This window comes from Mesocricetus auratus, unplaced genomic scaffold, assembly GCF_017639785.1.
Source record: "Mesocricetus auratus isolate SY011 unplaced genomic scaffold, BCM_Maur_2.0 Super-Scaffold_100676, whole genome shotgun sequence".
Taxonomy (NCBI): Eukaryota; Metazoa; Chordata; class Mammalia; order Rodentia; family Cricetidae; genus Mesocricetus; species Mesocricetus auratus.
In genome coordinates this window covers 153,902,985-153,922,121 of record NW_024429266.1, presented here as the reverse complement: position 1 = coordinate 153,922,121, position 19,137 = coordinate 153,902,985, and the positions used below count along the sequence as shown (strand labels likewise).

The window sequence follows — 19,137 nt, the reverse complement described above, 5'->3', positions numbered from 1 at the left end:
TTAATGGACTAACTATGCCGAACAAGTTCTTTAAATTGAAGTTGGAGGGTCTGGGAAGTAGCTCAGTAGGTGAAATGTTTGCCTGGCATGCACAGAGACCTGGGCTCCAATCCTGATACTGCGTGAACTGACCACAGTGGCACATTCCTGTGAGTTCAATACTCAGGAGGTAGACACAGGAGGATCAAGAGCTTAAGGTCATCCTCAGTTACCCAGAGAGTTCAACACCAGCCTGGGGTACATGTAACCACATCTCAAATACATTCATTCATTCATTTTAGACAACAGAAATTTGACCTTTGCATACATATAACCTTGCCAGCAATTCAAGGTTAAGGATCTAATGTGCAAATTTTCCCTAAATACGATGAGCAAGGAAGCCACTATTGAAAAATCACACTTGCTTGACTTAATGCCCTCCTAGGCAGTCTCCAGTCGGCCTCCCATTGGCCATCTTACACTTCTTGACTTGGCACACTAGGTACCCATCTGTAGTTGACCAGGTAGTTTGAACTGGGATGGAGAAATAATAACAAAAACACTCAATTTTTGAGCCATGCTATGAGCCATGACCCTACATGATGCTACACACATCATTGATAATCCACATGTAATCCACATGTATCCTGTGGGATACCTTTGGTTAGGTACATTGTGCAGGTAGGAAAAGTCAGACGCCAGAAAGCTAAGTATGTTTCCACTATCGTGTGTCAGGAAGCCTTGGACACACACCTGATGGAGTTTGAAGGTCTGAGTTCTGATCTGACTCAAATCTTCTGAAAGTTCCATTTAGGAGAAAGGCACTTCTTTCCCAGGCAAATGGCTTAGTCTTACCTCTGCTTTTGAAAAAATCCTCCAGGCTCAGTCATTGAGATCTGAAGGCTCCCAAGAGAGTTTTAGCTGGGACCTGCTTTTCTCCCTTTACTTATCACTAGTTGGGGGAAGTGAACATTTGCATTGTTTGAACTGGGTCTTTTTTTATACTTCACTTGCTTTAATAAAGCTGTCTTGGAAATTGGAATTGGTCATTCTGAGCACTGACTTTGAAATGGCTTCGTTCTTCCCCCCTGACTGTTCACTGGAAGGCTGAGGATTCATGTGTCTGTCCTGGCAAGGTCCTGTGAACTAAAAACATGCTGTCTTTCTGGACATGGCCTGATCCTAACATCCAAATAGACAGGTGTACTGGGGGCAGCTTATCAAAAGGCTGTAGACACATGTGTAGGCTTCACTCCACACAATTCACAGTTACAAAATCTTGGGCTCCCTGTTGACTTCCTAGTCCTGCATAAACCTATATTGGTTCTAAATGAAAAAAGTACTTTTTAAAGGGCCAGTGCTAAATGGGGGCATACTGGATTTGAGTTGGTGTGGGAGTTTTCAGATTTTTGCACATGGGTTTTCAGTCAGAATGGAAATAGAAATTACTTGGCCCTGATAGACTGATAGACTGAATTGCCTTGCCTTGCTTTCTTCTTCTTCCTCCTCCTCCTCCTCCTCCTCCTCCTCCTCCTCCTCCTCCTCCTCTTCTTCTTCTTCTTCTTCTTCTTCTTCTTCTTCTTCTTCTTCTTCTTCTTCCTCTTCTTCCTCACCTTCGTCCCTCTCATTCCCTCCCAACTTCTTCTCCTCCTCTTCCTCCTCCTTCTCTTCTTGTGTATCCCAGGCATAGAATTACAGAGTTCTAGCACAGAATTACAGAGTTCTGTCACCACACCTGTTTTTATTGGGTACTGTGAACTAAGCATGGGATTTCATAGATAATTAGGAGAGAGCCCTCTGCCACTGAAATTGCATCCCTAGCTGCTGCCTAGTGCACATGCTTACATTATATATATTTTTAGCTGGAAAGCAGAAGTCAATCTAAAGTGGCATTACTGAGTAGAAGTAACATTACATAACACTAAGGGTACATAGTGATATCAGCAGTTAGAGTTGAACTCTTTCTTACTTCCTTTTCCCTTCCTTCCTTCCTTCCTTTCTTCCTTCCTGTCTTTATTCTTGATTATCATTGCTGTTGCTTGAGACAGATTCTCATTATGTAGCCCAGGCTGACCTTGAATTTAGGATAGTCCTCCTGTCTGGGCTTCCTAAACTCTGGGGTGGAGGCAGCATGTGCCACTACTTGCAGCTAGAGCTGAACATTCAGTGCTTGTCCATCATTTAGGGATGGCATAGTATTCTGAGTTTCTAGTTTCTGCCTTTTGCTATTTTTTTGATATTACAATCTCAGATAAGCTTCCTCTTAGTTGTCCCTTACTGTATTCAGATTTATAGTTGTGAATTAAATATTAAACTACTAGGGTAATTAGTCAGTTTGGAGGTGAGTGGACACAAGAGATTAGAGAGAACAATTGCTATTTATTTGTCTTTATAATAAACTAAGCACTATGAAAATGTGGACTTATTACCTCAGTGTTCTTAGGATAAATGGCTGTAACTTAGGTACCATTAAAGCATGTATTCATTTGTGTACTGTATAATTACTTGGGTGTTTTTTCATATACCAGCATGTTTTTAGTCACTAGGAACTGAACAGAGCATTGTGTGCATGCACAAACACACACACATTCTCAAAATTTTTTAAGTGTGTATTCTAAGGAGTGAGGGAAACCTATAAATAACAATGTAAAGAATGAAATAGAGATTCTGAAAGAAGATGATAAAATTTATAGACAAAACTGGCTTGAAGGGAAAGAGTAGGGATGGACGTGGAATAGGGAAAGGGAACTAGTGTTTTAAGACTTGAGGAAGTCTCCGATAATCTCCATTTGAACAAAGATAAGGGGAAATACAAAAGGAAACGAAGCAGCATCCTGAAACAGGATGTTTCTGGAGGCAGGAGTGCTGCATTTAGTGGTCTAAAGAGGCCAGGGGAGCTGAAGTAGAGGGGGTATAGACAGGATACAGGAATTACAGAGAGAATGAGGGACTTGGAGATACGTTGTAGTGTGAGCCTTGGGAGGCAAGAGCTAGATCGCTGAGAGAGAGATAAGAAGCCCCTCGGGTGGGATTGGATGGGTTGAACAGGAACATGGGTTTACTTTAAAAGGTTGACTCTGGCTTCTGAATTCAAGGAAGGAAGCAGGGGAGCCTCTTTCTAGCAAGCCATGCTGTACCTTAAATGACAACAATGGCAAAATGAGGACAACAGTGGCTCAGAGAACTGCTACCACGGGAAAGATGATGAGGCATGGGAGGCTCCAGAGATCTTTTTTTTTTCAGGTAGAGTTAAAGGGCTAGCTGAAAGTCTGGATATAGAGTACAAAAGAAATAATATTGTCAAACGACTCCAAGCTTCATGGACTAGGAAAATGGAAGTATGGTAATTCTATTGTTTAAAGTGGAAATATCTAAAGGAGGAACAGACGCGTGGAGAGATAAGAGAACGTCTGTTGGGGACATACTCATTTTTGATGCATGTTTGCCATGATTTCACAGCTCTGCTGAACACCAATGCAAGTAGATGTTTGCAGTGTTAGATGTCTGTAGTTAGAAAACAGGGAGACATGGTACTTACCAAGCCATATCCTTCTTCCAACACCAGTGCAAGTAGATGTTTGCAGTGTTAGATGTCTGTAGTTAGAAAACAGGGAGACATGGTACTTACCAAGCCATATCCTTCTTCCAACACCAGTGCAAGTAGATGTTTGCAGTGTTAGATGTCTGTAGTTAGAAAACAGGGAGACATGGTACTTACCAAGCCATATCCTTCTTCCAACACCAGTGCAAGTAGATGTTTGCAGTGTTAGATGCCTTTAGTTAGCTAACAGAGGGAAATATGGTACTTACCAAACCGTGTCCTTTTTTCTTAGTCTTTAGATACCCTTTACAATAAATCTTAGAATAGTACTGTAATAATTTAAATTTGTAAAATCAAAACAAAAATAAGCATAATTCTAGTCCTTCCTAATGTCAAATGAATTATTTTGTATACACGTCAGTCTTTATTTCTTCTCCTCTTCTTTACCAAAATGTGGGCAGAAGGAGGAAATAGGAAAAGGGATAAAATTTGAATCCAGCATGTTGAAAGAGACAAAATGCTGTTTGAGCTCTCAGTAGAGTAATGTGAGGTTGGCTGAGCATCTGATTCAATTAATTTTAAAATGACCTCTTGTCCATCTGTGCAGACACCAATCCCTGCAAACAGTCTCAAATATTTATGCATACATCATTTCTGGGGTGGGATTAGTATCCACCCAAATGCCACTTGGTTACCTAAGCTGCTTCTTAAAAAGTAGGGGATTTTCTTTTTCAGTTCTTCCTTGATTTCTTGGGGGTGCGAAGGGTTCCAGAATCCCTTGCTTGGAATCCCTAGGTTCTGTAGATGGAGAAGTTCAGTTACTTTATAAGAAATAGTGTACCATTTCTGTACAACCTATGCACGTCTTCCACAATACTTTAAATCAATATAAATGCCCTACAAATATTTCTATGCTGTTTGGGGAACAATAACAAGAAAAAAGTCTCTATGTGTTTAGAGCAGGTGTAATTTTTTTCCAAGATATTTTTGATCCAAGATTGGTTGTATTCATGGACTCAAGAGTCTCTAGACATAGAAGGCCACCTGTGTGATCTATTTCACAGCTGCTTCATATAAATAAAGATGCTCCCTTTACCCCAAGGGAAAAAGGGAAAGGGGCCAGACAGGCTGAGAAAGCAGTGTAGGTTACAGGAGACAAAATGAAAGGCACACTGCTTCCATGTCTTTTAGATGCCCGATTGTCACATGGCTAGAAAGGGGGTGCAGTTCAACAGGCACACACTACAGTCAAGAGACAAACTGATGAATCACTTTCCTGCAGAAGCATTCCTGGTCATGACTGAAGCTTCCCAGACCTTGGATACTAACGCAGGTCACATCAAGTGGGACTGCCAAGGCTTGACAGCTGATAATTGACACACATCTCCTGATTGCCTTGACCCCTCCAGCCCAAACCTTTGATCACAGTCCACCTTCACTTTCAAAAATTTGGGTTACTGTTCCCACCAGCCATAGTTTACCCATCAGCTACTAACTCAGACACTTCTTAATTTTCTCCCTCTCAGGTGCATGCGTGCGTGCGTGAGTGTGTGTGTGTGTGTGTGTGTGTGTGTGTGTGTGTGTGTGTGTGTGTGTGTGTGTGAGTCACACAGGAGCATGGATGTGAATATTCAAAAATGTGTGGATCCGTGTGCATGCTTGTGCTCCTTGCACAGATGTGCACACGTGCAGAGCCCCAGGTCTTCTGCTATTGCCCTCCATCTTATTCACTGAGTCAGGGCCTCTCAGGTGAACCTAGAACACTCCAATACAGCCAGTCTTAGCTAGCCAGCTTGCCCTAGGAATCTGTCTCCCCTCCTTCTGAGCTCTAGAATTCCAGAGCCATCAGGCCCAACTAACATTTACATGGGTGCTGGGAATTTAAATACCAGTTCTCATGTTTACAGCACAAGTATCTTAAACACTGGGCCATCTCCCTAGTCCACCTCTCAGACACTTCTTCACTTACCGTTGGAATATCCGACTAAGGATTTTGGAGCTTGTATCTCACCCTCTACCCTCTTTTCTTCCAGCTGTTTTCACAAACACTTTATTGTAGGCAGAGTGGGCCCTCACACCATCATCACTCCATTCCTGAAAAACACCAACATCCTTACTGTCTTTAAGTCAGATTATAAATAGCCATAATGGATAACCTGGAGAAGGATGTAAGAACTACAAAGCTGGGCGATGGCCTTGGGCAGAGGGAATCACAGGGGACATAAAGAGGACCAGGCCTGGCAATGGAACACACCTCATACTGTCAGAGCACCACTTAGCTGCGATAGAATTCACCAGACACCATATTTGCAGATTTTAATGTTTTTTGTGTCTCTCTTGATGAGGAGAAAAATTGTAGCAATCACATTCTTACAGAACAAAATGAATAGCAATTTGGATTTTCAGATTCTAGCTTCATACACTACTGGGTTTAGTGTTGAAACACATCTCTCCCTCCAGTACCAACTAGTTCCACTGTGAGAATGAGGGTGGGAAAGGGAAGCGGGGAGCCCTGTGCCTCCTAAGTCTTGGGGGATTGTTGGATTGTGAGTGTGAGCGCTTCTTGCTGCTTTTCTCTCTTTAGTTACCTGGCCCTGGCATCTCTCTTGTTGAGAGAGGTCACCTGCTTGACCTCAAAATTGACAGATGTTTTGAAGTGTGCCCCAATAGTTGGCATATGAATCACAGTTCCTTTCCTTAGATCTTTTGACATTCAGCATTAACAGAGCAGTGGGGTGGGGTGAGGCCAGGAATGAGAGGGTGGCCCAGTGCCCCTTCCGGCTGGGATGATTGTGACTACCATATCAGCTTTCTTCTGTTCTGTTCCCTGGAAACCTCATGCTTTCTGGGGTTCCTTTCATGCTAATATGTGCCAGAGTAGTCCTAGATATAAATAGCCATCAAGCAAGCCTGTCAACACTGACTTTACACCCTGAAATCACAACTCTTATTTCCTATTGAAATTCTCTTTTCCTGTTCAATAGTTTGGTTCTTGACAAAGGGAAGAAACTACTCCTAAATGAGCATAGACAGGAAGGGACATACTATGATTGTCTCATCTTTTTTTTTTTTTTTTTTTGGTTTTTCGACAGGGTTTCTCTGTATTGTTTTAGAGCCTGTCCTGGAACTTGCTCTGTAGACCAGGCTGGCCTCGAATTCACAGAGATCCTCCTGCCTCTGCCTCCCGAGTGCTGGGATTAAAGGCGTGTGCCACCAATGCCCGGCTGATTGTCTCATCTTCACAGAGAACAAGTCTAAGCCAAGAGAAGTTCTGTGACCTCACTAGCAGTGTTAAAACGGCAGTTAGGATACCAGTTGATGTCTGCCTGACTTCAAACCCTCTGTTGCATTTTGGAGAAGGTGAACCCCTTGTGGCCAGCTGCCATTTCCTGTCTTAGTTCCCATGCACAGTCGTCTCTTAGACTCTGTTCTTTACTGGCTTTGTGGGCCCACTCCTGCTTTTGTTAGCATTGGCACTGGGCATCCCTCAAAGTCAAAGAGCATAATAACTGCTTGCTTTCACTCCGGCCCTTCATGCTAACCCTCCGGCTAGATGACATGGCTGACTGGTAGAGCAAAGAGTGAGTTCCTGGCTAGCCATGGTTCTAGGCCACAACCCTCCAGTGTGACTAACATCCAATGGTTTCCTCTTCTGACTATCAAAACTATATGTGTGTTTTTCTCTCTGCCTGACCTTAAGTGTGTCATCTCGTGTCTTCTCAAACCTTGAGTCTAAAAGTAATAGATGGACTGAATAATCTTCCTGATGGCTCACATTTCAAATATCTGAGAAACTGACCCTCCCCTCTGTGAATTGACAGCCCCTAACTTACATCCTACAGCCTTCCATCCATAACCATGCCAAGACCCTTTCATCAATCAACCGAAATGATAATTCACTACAAGGCATTAGGCAGGCCCCAAAGGGTTGATTTACCTCAAAATGGCCAAGAGAGAAGCAGGATGTGTTTTCAGCTAAGGGAAAATGGGAGCTTTTATTTATGTGATTGTATCTGTCCTTTATAATGCCTTCAGTTTCCCAAGTGCTGATGATACTGTGAAAAGCTGGTGAAGTCAGAAGGACGAGCACTGCTTAGCCACTCTCTTTTAAGGAGACTGAGTGATCAGAGGACTCTGAAGGAGTCTTGCAAGGCCTTTCTCAGGGGTCCTTGCTTCCAGCATTCATATAGGGAGGCAGAAGTGGACAGCTATATGGATTACCCAGCTCCTTATCTAGTGTAAGGATTTGCACGGTGATCCTGGAGATGTACACACTGTATTTAAAGCTCCGCTGCTTCCCAGTTTTGTGACCTTGGATAAGTCACTCTTACTCTTAGGCCCTTGGCATCTTTGTCTATATAAAAGACCCCTAATAATACTTGAGCCACATGAATTAAATGAGAGAAGCTAATGTACTTTAGCCCAGTGTCCTGTTCATATTAACAATTAAGTAGGAGATGCATAATCTAGTGGTTAGTAATTATGACCTAAGTTTATCTTTGGGTGGCCTTTTTAAATCTTCACTTTATAGCAAATCAGTTCAGTGGTAGTACTGGGAGATTCTAATGGGTTCTTTATGAATATAAGAGGTCACTATGGTGCTGTCCTATCATGGCTATAGCTTTTGCGTGTTCATTCATTTCATAAATATGTTCTGACTGGCTATAGTGTACAGAGAAGTAAATGAAAAAAATGTATGAACTGTAGCTACTCTCTACTGTCTCTTCCCATCTTCCAATAGTTCTCTAGGTCTGCCACTCATCAGTGTTTGAAGCTCTGAACCAAAGTCTCTGGCCTTGTATTTACACTGTTTCTATGGTAGATCAAAAGCTATAGGCAGTTGTCTTTTAGCCTTCCCCAGGGTTGTGACCCTTGTGCACTCTTCACTTTGTTGCTGCACTGGCAATGGCACGCCTGAGCCTTGCACATAGCATTGCTTCCTCTCTGATGGGGTACCTTCTAGGTGACACTTAACTTTGCTTTGTTAAAGGCAAAATTAAACTAGAATCAAGAAAAGCTTCTTGTTGTGACCAATAATTTTTAATGTATTGATTTAGGTATTACTTTCAAATTCTGTATAAAAAGAAGAGAGAGGGCTTGAGAAGTAACAAATACAGTGTCTAAACAGAACTCTATCCACCTACCTCAGAATGATATTAGCCGTCTCTTAGAAGAGTCTCACTTTGCTGGTAATGGGACCCAGTACATGGCATTCTCTTGCTCTTTCGGTCCTTGTTATTTTCTGCTTATAATTAGTCAGTTCTGGGCTTAGACATATATATTAGTTGATCAGGATGCCTCACTATATATTTCACATAGATACAACCTCATCTGTCAAGATTGCAAGTCATCTGTGCAGACACTAAACAATGACTGTCATCCTAGACCACCCACTAACCCACATCTTTCAGACAATTGGTATAGTTCAGCCAGTCCTGGCCCACAGCCCCCAGACCTGGAACCCTCATGCTCCACCCAGATGCTTTCTACTAACCATGTCCCATAAGTACACCTGGCCCCCACCCTCTTCTTCTTACCTCTACACTTTCCTCTTCTTCCTTCTGGGTTCTTTATGATTAACTTGCCAAGTCCATACAGATCTCCATCACCATGGGGACGTCCATATCCTCAGCAATGGCACAGCCCAGAGAATGCGTTCCTTTTTTGGTATTCAGCCCCTCTTAATCAGGCGTGGACATCAGGGTTGTTTTCAGACTCCTTAGTGATTAAGGAACCACGACCCTTTGCACAAGTGACAAGAAGAATGCAAGGATGTCTAAGACCAGGACCAGTGCACCAGACCCATATCCATCCTCATACATAGAGCTACTTCCCTAGAGAGCTTAAGCCCTGGGAAGAAATTAAGAACACACTGCCTTCATCTTGAGTTTTATTCCCACCAATGGAGTTGAAATACAAGAATTTCAAATTTTAGACCTCAGTGAGTGGAAAGTGTCAGTATATCTGAACACACCCCAGCCCTGAGCATGCCCTATGAATGGCCTCACAGAAATAAAAGCTTAAAATCACAGGCATTCAGCTAGCTGACCTTGGTTCTAAGTACCAAGCAGTGGTTATGTTGTTCAGAATCTTTCTCAAATGGTGGTGGGAGGTGGGCAGGGATAAATCTCTTAAATAAGTTGAGTCATTTCCCAAAAGAAAAAAGTCAGTATTACTGGCAAACTAGGAGGCTATTTAAGCTGTGAAATGTAAGGAATTAAATGTTCCCAGAAGCAAGAACTTTTATATATGTAGCCAATAAATAACAAATACTACATGACATACTAAATATAACAATCATGTCTTGATGACGCAGGTTGATGTAAATGTCATCTTTGCCTGGGAAAAGACTGGGAATGACCAGATGGAATTTTCCCTCGGAATGTAAGAGCTAGAACCTGTGTTTATTTGACTATCAAAGTGACAGCTCCTTTATGAAGTCATAATAGACCCATTAATAAGCCTGTTATATTGAGCATTTCTACGAGCAGAGGCTTTTCTTCATTGGTAATTTAGGAAACATTAAATGAAGAGTGTTTGCTGTCAGATGAGATACCTTGAGAATTTCCTAATCACTTTGAGATCTTAATAATTCCAGGCAAATAACAGTGTGGTGAATCATGCTTAAGTCTTGCATTTTTTTTCACTGCCACTTGCATTCAAGCTCCCTCCAAGAAAATACACATAGAAATTGGTAGAGGCCAGCTAATCTACTTATTGAAGGCATCATATTTAGCACTTAGATCATTCATCACTGGCTTGTTGGCAATAGATGCTAGTGGATGAGTGGCATACCTATGAGGAGTTATTGACTGCGAGATTCTTGATCATGTATTTTTTTCATAGCACTGTTATTATTCCCATCAGGAATATATTCACTTGTACTGGAACAGCATGTGGGACACCGTATATAAAGCATTGTGTTGTACTGTTTTGCAAATACCACTTGACTTGTCTCTAGTAACAGTGCCTACTCTATTATAAAGCTGTGTTGGGATGCTGGAATGGCCATACAAGTCTTAGAGCTAATAACATCTTAGGGTAGTGGCTGGCACATGGTGACTGTGAGATGTTGAGACTTTTCTAATTCTCACTCTAGCGATCATTACCTATTTTTAGACTGTGTCTTCTAAGGACCCTGGCAGATTATTAACTGTCTCATGAGCTCTTTTCTTACTTCACATTGAGGACTAGCTTCTTTGGGCAGCTTGCATACTGAAATGACTATTCCTAAGGATATATTTGTTCTAAGTTCACTTGTATCTATCTGATGAGTCAAAAAAACGAACAAATACAAAACACCTAGTTTTTTACTCTAATCGAGCAAATGTTACCACCCACTATTCCCTATGCTTTCTGTCAGACCCATTTTCTACAAATAAAACACTTGACTCTTAATGTTTTTTCTCCCAGTATACACCATATTTTCAAATGGGAGCAAATATTATCACCATCCATTCAGTTGCCCAAACCAAAAACTGAATGTCATCTTTGCCCTCTTCCCTTTTTCCCACAACTGTCCCATAAGGTAAAACTTTCTACAAAAAAAATACAGACTTAACCTACCAACTTTTCCCACCCAAACCTTCTGTACATTCATCCAAGCCACCACCGCCACCTCTTTCTGGCCCAAATGTGCTGGCTTCCTTCATGGTTTCCCTCATTTCCACTTACCCTGTATTCACTTCTAGTACTCAATAGTCAAAGTAGAAGTTTTGAAACAAAATTTAGATCATGCCGTATTCTCAGTTAAGTCTCCTGAGAGATTTCCCACTGTGTTGAATATAATTCAACCTAATTTTTACAATCTACAATGTTGGCTGGTGTAGCCCCGTAGAAGACTACACAAAGCCCTCTTCCAATCATTCCAGTTTATTTGTTTCTTAGAAGTCAAGTCATGAATATTCATATGTGGTACTTCGATTTGTCATCACTTGAGCAATACTAATTACTGTTACTTGTCTATAAGCTCCCTGAGGTCAAAGACCATGTCAATTCTGTTATCACTGTATCTTCAATGTGCCCCAAATTTCTACCACATGGTGAGTAGAAATTAGATGTTTTGTTCATCAAGCAAATGAACTTACCCCAAATTGTAATTATGACCTCATCTTTTCTCATTGAAGCGATGTGTTAAAGATAATGCACTGGTGACTTGCAATAGGCGTTATCTTTGTGCAAGTCTATAGCCTTTCTCAGAGACTAAAGTCCTAAGAGCCTTGTTGCAAGAAGCCCTTGAACATGCTCCTCAGTGCTCTCCATGTACCCAAACTCTGCAGGTTTTGTTTGGACACAGACTTCCCCACTAGGCTCCCTCTTTCCAAAGTGTAAAATACTACGATTTCTGTGATAGCTACTCCAAGTCATATATTCATGAGTATTTCGCATCTTAAAGTAAAAAAGTTAAAGCCAAATGTGTTAATAAACATATTTTAAATTTCTCTACCAGCTGCAGTTGAAATTTTTATAATGGTTTGTTTTTAACAGAAAAATATGTTTGGCACATTTATGAATGAGGTAATTTTGAGGATGTCTGGTAATAATGATAAAATTAGTATTAGGCTCCTTGTTTTACATGGAGCTGTTTGTCTATTAGGCATCAAAGGGCACTTTGGTAATTTAAGCCATAAAATAACAAAGTTATTGGGGGGAATAAGAAATGTGAGGTCAAGAGAAATGCAATGTGAAATCTGTTTTCATTGAGACTTTACCTTTTAGTCTCCATTCTTAAACTTACTGCCCTCTAGAAAGCAAGGCTATTATATTGGGAAATAAAATGTCTTTAAAGATCTGAGCCATCAGTTTAGGATGGCTATGGTAAAGACTCTGTAATTGCTAATGAGGCCTTGGATGTTGAATGTCTCAGCGCATCCATTGGGGCCAGCCTCTTGCCTGTTCTACAAGAAGCTGTCACATCAAATTCTTGTCCAGACTCCATGGGCACTTTGATTCCTAAACCTTTCTGAGAAACCTAATCTGAAATCAAAGTCAAGTTTCTTAGATGTGGTCAGACAAGGTCACATTTGAAACAGCCGAGTGAACCCACAGATCAAAGTTGAAAGGTAATGCCTCCCTCCTGAAGTTGGCATGGACTTACCCACCAGCTAACCTTTCAGGGTTTTTTTTTCCTTGCCTTTTTCACCTCTTCCAAATGGTCTGGGAAAATGAGAGTTTTTTCCCCTTAAAGAAATAGCTGGAGAGTTTACTTAAAAGCAATCTTTAAAACATTGAACATGGCCATGTTGGAAGTGCACTTTATACCAATCAGTGAACCAGAAGACATTTTACTGAAGGTGTGTTTCACTGTTCTGCAGAGGGACTTCCCTTGGTAAAAAGGCCATAGTAATTTCAGAATCATGAGGTGCTTTTCAGGTTAAGCTGTCATGATCTTTCCATGCTGCTGTGTCCACCAACATGTCACACAGGACCACTGCTACAATGCATGGCCTTTGTTTTTTTTTTTCCTCTTGCCACCTTTCTTCCCTGTAAGGCTTTGAGTTATTCTCCAGAATGGCGCTGGAAAAAAGGGGTAATGCTAACTCTCATCAGATGTGATCTTATCGTCACATTACACTTTTTCTGTTGTTTTTTTTTTTTAAATCAAAGTCACTGTGATTAAAAAACAACAATCTTGCCATTGCTTTATATTGCAGTGTTCTGTCTCTTGTGGTCGAGGGCATAAGCAACGAAATGTTTACTGCTTGGCAAAAGATGGAAGCCATTTAGAGAGTGATTACTGTAAGCACCTTACTAAGCCACATGGGCACAGAAGGTGCCGAGGAGGACGGTGCCCCAGATGGAAGGCTGGCGCATGGAGTCAGGTGAGCAATGCTTCTCCTCTACCCAAATGCTCCCCTCTGTTCAGCCCCATGCCTGACACCAGCACATTCATTTATGTTTCTCTGCATTGGTTTCATTTTACGAGCCAGGAGGAATCTTCTTCACCTGGGCAGGCTGGGTGGCCTTGGACAAGTGACCTCAGGCAACAGATCTTTGACTATACCTAAGTGGTGCGGTTGTGAGGCTGAATCTCATACGGTGATAGACGGCAGATGTCTAATGCAGAGTGGCCCTTCAGTATCAGACTTGGTGGCCTTGCATTATCATTCGCCACTTAGAAAAGCCCAGCTTAGATTGCACTGAGGTGAGCGGTTGTCACCTGACAGGAACTGAGGCTCAGTTTACCTTGGAGACTCTCAGAGAGAGCACTTTCATATCACTGTCCTGACGTACCCAGAAGAAACATCGTATGAGAGGGAGGGTGTAGTCTGAATTACTGTTTCAGGGGTGTCTGTCTATCACAGCAGGGAAGGCATGGCTGCTGGCACAGCGCGGTCTATGAGCCAGCAGACCAGGAAGCAGAGAGACAGAGCTAAAGGTGGAACAAATGTGTAACCCTCAAAGGCAGCCTCCAATGACCTATCTCTCCAGCAGTTACACCTGCCACCACAAAGGTTCCACAACCTCTCAAAATAGTGCCACTGCTTGTGAGCTAAGATAAACCTGTGGGACAGTTCACCTTCAAACCATCACGATTGTCAATATGAAACACTAGCCAATATCCCTCTACCTGTTTGCTTCTTTACAACTGACACTGGGAGCGTGAAGGAGAGCGTTATGTCATTTCGTAGCTGTGTAGCATTGGGTGATTTATTTGACCTTCCTGAGCCTATTTCGGGTGGTTCTTAGGAGTGTTTTAGCTCTGTCTGTCTGCTTCCTGACCCACCAATGATCTGCAGAAATGAATGAATGCCAAGTGGTTTGCTCATGGGAGCTTGATTACAGTAGACTCTCCAGAGCGATATTTTTGTTTGGATGAGAGTGATGTATGTATGCTTTAGATGGGAAAGAGAAAAGGAGCCCAGGACACCAGTTACAGTCTCTTATTGAACCTGCAAAAGCAATTTTTTTAAAAGCTTGTCAAATTAAAGGCACTGGTACCTAATCCTTAGAGTAGGACTCAACCCCACTGCTTGTATGTTTTCTCACCGTGCTTTAAGGTGCTTGCTTGAAAGTAACAAGGTTCAATTTCTTTGAAAGCATTCTATGCTTAATGTTGAGCCTTTCCTCTGTCGATTGGATTCAGCAGGAGCTTTTGCAGTCTTCTCATTCTCCGATGCTGTGGTTACTCATGCTTATGACTCCTAAGGATCAGGGAAAGCTAGGCTCCAGGTGGGTGGCCTCAGGAAGAATTCTCCCAGCTTTGGGTGCAACCGTGTTAACACGGGAAGAACTGAGGATTTTCCACTTTATTATTCTAGTGGAAAATTCCTCTAGAGATCTGAATGCTGCTGACATGTCCTTCACTGACATCATTGTTCTCTATAGCTATGCCCCACTTTACAAAAGTACACAGCATAGTGAGTGTATCACTCCCCAGCACAGTAGTTTTGTTCCTCTAGAGGCTCGTGTCATAAAGAAACATCTGGGGTTTGCTTGTTGGCTTTAATTTGGCAATCAAAGAATCCATGCTCTGTCTTCCCCTGGCTTCTGTTGGGGATCATGTTCAAGGCAGTATGTCATACTTGTCATCCTCCTTAATGGTTTGTAAGTGGCCATTATCATCTTTTAACTTCCAGCCCTTTTGTTTTTGGAGCTATTCAGTTCATGCAAAGCCTGCAGCTAACATTATTTAAGATGCCACACTAATTAGGTTGTCCTCTTGTAGACTTTCATGCTCTGTTACTCTTCATTCTGTTCCTTGGCCTTTTCTTATCTACTTATCTAATGCATTTTCTCCCAGAATATTAAGCTCTGAGCATGTAAACATCGTGCTTCTTAAAGGCCAAGTTATTCACCAAAGAGATGCATAAAAGAATCTTTTGCTCTTTATTGGTAAACACAGACTGATTTTTTGCTACAATATCCAGAAGAAGCCTAAAATTGCTTATAAAGCTATGATGGTTAGGTGTAAAGTCCTTTTTATTTGTTGGTTGGTTTGTTTAGCAAACGTAGATAAAAGTATTATCAGATGCCTCCCTAGAAAGAAGCAAAATCACTCGGAATTGATTTGTAGGGGTAAATCGTAAAAGGAGGAAAGACCTAAACATCACTGGGGCCACTAGCTGATGGAGAAAGATGGTCTGCATGATTAAGGATTATGGACTTGCTAATTATCCAGTGGTAAACAAGAATATTCCTAAGGCAATGATATTAAGCAAAAGTAATGAGTTCTTACTTGCTACAGTATTTAAATTTTATATCTGGCATTTCTATTTTCTGCTAGTAGCTATACTCCAGTCATCATGCCTTCAAGGTATGAAGAATAATTAGGACAGCTTTTCATCATGTCAAAATGTCTAATGATAAGACACATTGAATGTTGGCCCAGGACTCTGCCATACTTAGTAGCCCCTCCCCAAATGGAGTGTTCTGAGATGTAAAGTGGATGTTTCATTTCTGTGTCCTTTGAAATCTTGAAGCTGTAAAGGAAGTTCACTTTAAAAAAAAATCCTCACTAATGTCTTAAAGGATTTCCTTTTCCCTCAAATGGTCATGTCCAATTTGTTTAGAGGGTTTTGATCAAGAGCTAAGGAATGCTGATAAAATTTTAAAACAAAAATCGCCATTGGGTTCTTGATTCAGCCTGAGGCTGTAAAGGCTCAATATTTTCCTTGGGCCAAAGACTTCCAGGGTACAGTTTGCTAGGGTTATGCTGAACCTCTAGGAAGCCCTCTCCCCACCCCTAGAATGATGGGGAAAAGCAGATTGGGTTGAAAGTAGTATTTCTTTATTCAGCAGTCCTGAATTGTCTCCATCAGGTCACTCATCATCACTCCTGAGTTCCTGCCTGGCCTTTTTCTCAGTTTAACACCTTTGGGGTCAGGATGAGCCTGACAAACCGTGAAATGTCATGATTTACTTCTTTACCCACACGATGTGGAACGGAGTGCTGTAAAGCTGTGGAGCCTTGGATTCCTATGAATTAATTTTTACATGATCTCTGTTGCAAATGTACAAATGAAGCTGGCAGAGTGTCCTTCAAATCACCCGCCGTTATTGATGTTGATTTTTTCCTGTAGTGGGAAGGAAAGCAACCCCATGTTTGCGGCATTTGCAGCAGGGGACTTTCCACCTGTTCTCTGCAAACAGTGGTGACTATGTAGCTTGTGCCCTTTGAGAACTTAAGGAAGTGATCATATGAATGCTGATAAGAAACAGTGTTGCTTTTTAGTACTTTCTGGACTCTTGGTTCTTGTGGGTTTTATTTGGGCCACCAACCTTAGCGGCCCATGGTTGTTTGAATATACACGTCTCACCCCAGGTTTTGCTGGCATAGTATAAAACATCGCTTCATGGCAGTACTGTGCTTCGAAACTAGGATCTCTGTTCTAATCCACAGTGGCATTGCTACATTGCCTTGCTGCATTTGATTTTGATTCAAATTTAGTGTTTTGTTTTTCCTTGAGCTAAGGTAATTTCCTCCGTTCTTCGCTTTATTTATTGATGGAATATCTATTGCAAAGGCTTATTAGGAAATAAAAATTATTTTAAGGGAAACAGTTAGCAATGTCTGGAGAAAAAGAAAGGCAGTTTCCAAATGTCCACAATACTCCAAGCATCCTGCTTGACCTGCCAAGCACTTTGCTGAGAACCTTATATAGAACCCAGCATATGAAATGCACTTCATGAAAGTTTAGTGACTGGTGTTATGATTTATACACTCATTTTCAAGATAGTTCCCACTTTAAAATATTGATATCACTGTAATACTAGAAGAAATTGTGTGGGGTTGGGGGTGGGAACACAGACCCCTTTCTAGCTTTTCAGTTATATGTTGATTCCCCAAACATGAGGAATTTCACAGATTTTTGTTTGTTTGCTTGCTTGCTTTGTTTTGTTTTTAAAATCTCTGTTAGTGTCAAGTTCCCCTTAAGCCAGTGAGTTCTGCAGTCTGGCATTGCACAGCGGGGAACTAAAAGAGATGAAGCCTGAGAAACATCTCCCTCCTTTCACACCCTTTCAAACAGACTGGCCTGCCAAGATGATGGGAGGGGCACATTAATAAGGGCGGTGCAGATGTTCTTTGCCTGGAAGCTAAAAAGTTCACTGAGCATAGCTAGATGCAGGATCATGCTGGGGACCTTTCCGGTGCTGGGTTTTTCCTCAGGGATTCCACACAGACCTCTCAGAACTTCTCAGGGAAGCTGGCTGTCTTTGCACATAAGTTGTTGTCTCCCAGGAACCATCGCAGGAGAGTGAGACACAGTTGCAGCATACCTCCTTCTGCACACATATTAGCACAAATGCACTAAGCAGAAAAGCAACCTTTGCACTTCATCTTCACTTAAGGCAGGGCGATAGTTCTTAATTAATAAAAGCATCATCCCAAAGTTGTCTTCAATATTATGATAATCAGAAGCCAGAACAACATATTATATGTCAAAAAAATTTTCCTGCGTCTCCATTTGTCCTGTGCAGAATTATGAAACATTGTAAGAAGTGATTGTTCAAACTGTAGATATTTATGCCCCTTAGGACCTTACCCTCACTGCCCTCTAGGTACTTCTGTTTAGTAAGGATAGCATCAGAAGGAGGTTTGGGGGTCTGGGGAAATAGCTCAGCAGGGAAGCACAGGCTCTGCCACCATGAGTTTAGAATCCTGGTCAAGATCTGAGAGCACACCCTTGAGGTCCCATTGCTAAGGAGGCAGCGCCTGAAAGATGCCTGGTGCTTGTTGACCAGCCAGTGTAGACTGTGAGTTCTGTGTTCAGGAAAAGGCCCTTCCTCAAAAAATAGAGTGGAGAACTTTTGTAGACAATAACCTACATTGACTACTGGCCACCATACATATGCCTGCAGACAACAAAGGAGTTTCATTTACTTAACAGCCTAATTAGTACTAAACGCTCTAAAGGTATTTCCCATTTTTCTTTGTTGTGAAAACATTATGTGATTTTTCAACTTACATCAGCTTTATATCAAATTCCAGTGTGTTTACATTATTATTCTCTTTTTATTTCTGTTGCCCATTGTTCTAGAAGTATATTCTTGGATCTAAGAGTCCAGCTTCAACTATCCAGAACTTTTTGGTTGCTGTTGATGACATTTGAATGTTTCTGTCATTTTCTGGGTAGCTCTACTCCCATTCTTTTCCAGGACTGCCTGTGTAAAACATTACTCATGTAGGCCCTGTGAGCATTAAGTGACTGTTGTCTGGAGACAAAGCCATTCCTGGCATTTAAGAGTCCTTGCCTTCTCCCAGAACATAATGACTTTAAAGTCTGGTTTCTTGTGGGTCACAAACTCATTCAATTCAATTAATCCAATTAAACCCAAACAATAGCAGCAAGGTTGGGACGCAGCATTGTCTTCGGCTCACTTTGATGTGAGCTATGAGCCTCTTCCCCAGCATAGATTTTCCTGAAACAATAAGATTTCCCAAGCTGCCTGCTAAAAAGGAGATTAAGCTGCAGAAGCATCCACTTGGGTGTACATCTTAACAGAATTTCCATCATTTGCAGAGCACCTTGAATTTTCCTACAAGTAAATCGGACAAGCGTGCAAGCATAGCATAAAGAGCCTGGTTCTGTTTTAAGAAAAGACTTCCTCTTGGCTACATGACATGAATGTCAAATAACTTCGTTTGCTCAACACCAGGCAAATTAATAGAGACT

General features: G+C 41.6%; 1 protein-coding gene across 1 annotated transcript in view; it reads left to right on the top strand.

The window, feature by feature from the left end:
- Adamts9 (ADAM metallopeptidase with thrombospondin type 1 motif 9) overlaps window positions 1–19,137 on the top strand; it is a 158,423-nt gene that overhangs the window by 93,403 nt on the left and 45,883 nt on the right. Inside the window, exon 29 of the mRNA XM_005071171.4 lies at window positions 13,174–13,341. Within this exon, the coding sequence (XP_005071228.1) occupies window positions 13,174–13,341 (168 nt within the window). The remainder of the gene's footprint in view (window positions 1–13,173; window positions 13,342–19,137) is intronic.